This window comes from Protobothrops mucrosquamatus, unplaced genomic scaffold (assembly GCF_001527695.2).
Source record: "Protobothrops mucrosquamatus isolate PMUCROS unplaced genomic scaffold, P.Mucros_1.0 scaffold11222, whole genome shotgun sequence".
Lineage (NCBI taxonomy): Eukaryota > Metazoa > Chordata > Lepidosauria > Squamata > Viperidae > Protobothrops > Protobothrops mucrosquamatus.
In genome coordinates, this window is record NW_015397004.1 from 4,909 (window position 1) to 6,465 (window position 1,557).

At 66.9% G+C, this 1,557-nt stretch overlaps 1 protein-coding gene across 1 annotated transcript; it reads left to right on the forward strand.

Moving 5' to 3' along the window:
• Window positions 1-487: 487 nt before the first annotated feature.
• On the forward strand, window positions 488-1,556 carry LOC107301287 (E3 ubiquitin-protein ligase RING2-A; the record flags this gene model as incomplete). Its single annotated transcript, XM_015830532.1, has 3 exons — window positions 488-565; window positions 1,159-1,319; window positions 1,427-1,556. Coding segments are annotated over exons 1-3 (369 nt in total), but the record flags the coding sequence as incomplete, so codon positions are not given.
• Between the last annotated feature and the right edge of the window lies 1 nt (window position 1,557).

Consider the following 1,557-nt stretch of genomic DNA (forward strand, 5'->3'; position numbering starts at 1 on the left):
GGGGGGGGGGTGAGCCGAGAGAGCCGGTTGCTCCCCCCGGTTCCTCCACGCCGCTCCGCCAGCGGCGCCTGATGGGGGTCGCCGTCCCTGGAGTTCAAAGGCCAGAGGGGATTGGACCCATCCTCCGCGGCCCGTACGGCTGGGGCGGATGGGCTTCTGATGGCATCTGGCCTTGGCTGCGAAGCCAAGATTGCCCTCTGCCCGCCCCCCCCACCCCCATTGCTCTGTTTCAACCCCGAAGCAGCCGCTGGCGGGGATGGACTAGATGACCTCCGAGACCCCCTTCCAGGTCTTGCGTTCTGGGGCCACCCCTTGGCAGCTGAGCCACTCTTGAGCCTTCCTTCCTCCCTTCCTTCCTTTGCAGGGTCCTTCTCAGAAGCTGCGCGCACACGCCTGCACAGGCACACGCGTGTGCACACGCACCCGGAGGGTTTCCCTCTCCGCTCAGCCCCCCCTCTTCTCTCCTGACACCCCCCTCAAGGCTGCCATGGCCGCCCCGGCCAACGCACAGACGGCCAGTAAGACCTGGGAGCTGAGCCTGTACGAGCTTCACCGGACCCCCCAGGTGAGGGGCTGGGGGGGGAAGGGGGAGGAGGAGGAGGAGGAAGGGGGGAGGAAGGCCCAAGTGGCCCAAGGCTGGCAGGAGGAGGACAGGGAGGGTCAAGGCCCCATCCAGCCATGGGACACCCCTCCTCTCGGTCGCTTTCACTGGAAACCCCCCCCCATTTCTGGATGAGGGGGTCTTAAAGCGGGGCGCACAAATGGGTCGATTTTGGACTCTCCAGGTGAGGGACTGGAGAGGGAGGGGGGAGGAGGAGGCAGAGGGGGGAGGAAGGCACGAGTGCCACACAAACGGCTCCACAAAAATTGGGAACACCGTCAGCCCCCCCCCGCCAGGATGCCCCCCATCCTCCTCCAAAGATTGTCATATAAGTGGGCGGGGGGGCTTCTCCCAGACCGACGTGGCACCCCCAGACCGTCCAGCCACGGAGGGCCTTTGGGGGGGGGCTGCGAGTCGCACCCGAGAGCCACCTTGCCGGTGGGGGTAGTGGCCAAGGGCCGCCCCATAGAGACCGGCTTACAGTAGCGCAGCCGAGAGGAAACACCCCCCCCCAGTTGTCTGTGTCAACGTGCCCCCCGCCCGCGTCTCCCCGGCAGGAGGCCGTGATGGACGGGACGGAGATCGCCGTCTCCCCCCGCAGCCTGCACAGCGAACTGATGTGCCCCATCTGCCTGGACATGCTCAAGCACACCATGACCACCAAGGAGTGCCTGCACCGCTTCTGCTCCGACTGCATCGTCACGGCCCTGCGCAGCGGGTAGGGCCACCGCGCGGGTCCCAGGAGCGAGTAGGGTGTGTGTGTGGGTGGGTGGGTGTCTTCCAGCGGGGCCAAACCCTCCGTCTGCCCTCCCCACCCCACCACAGGAACAAGGAGTGCCCGACCTGCCGGAAGAAGCTGGTGTCCAAGCGGTCGCTCCGGCCGGACCCCAACTTCGACGCCCTCATCTCCAAGATCTACCCCAGCCGGGACGAGTACGAGGCCCACCAGGACCGAG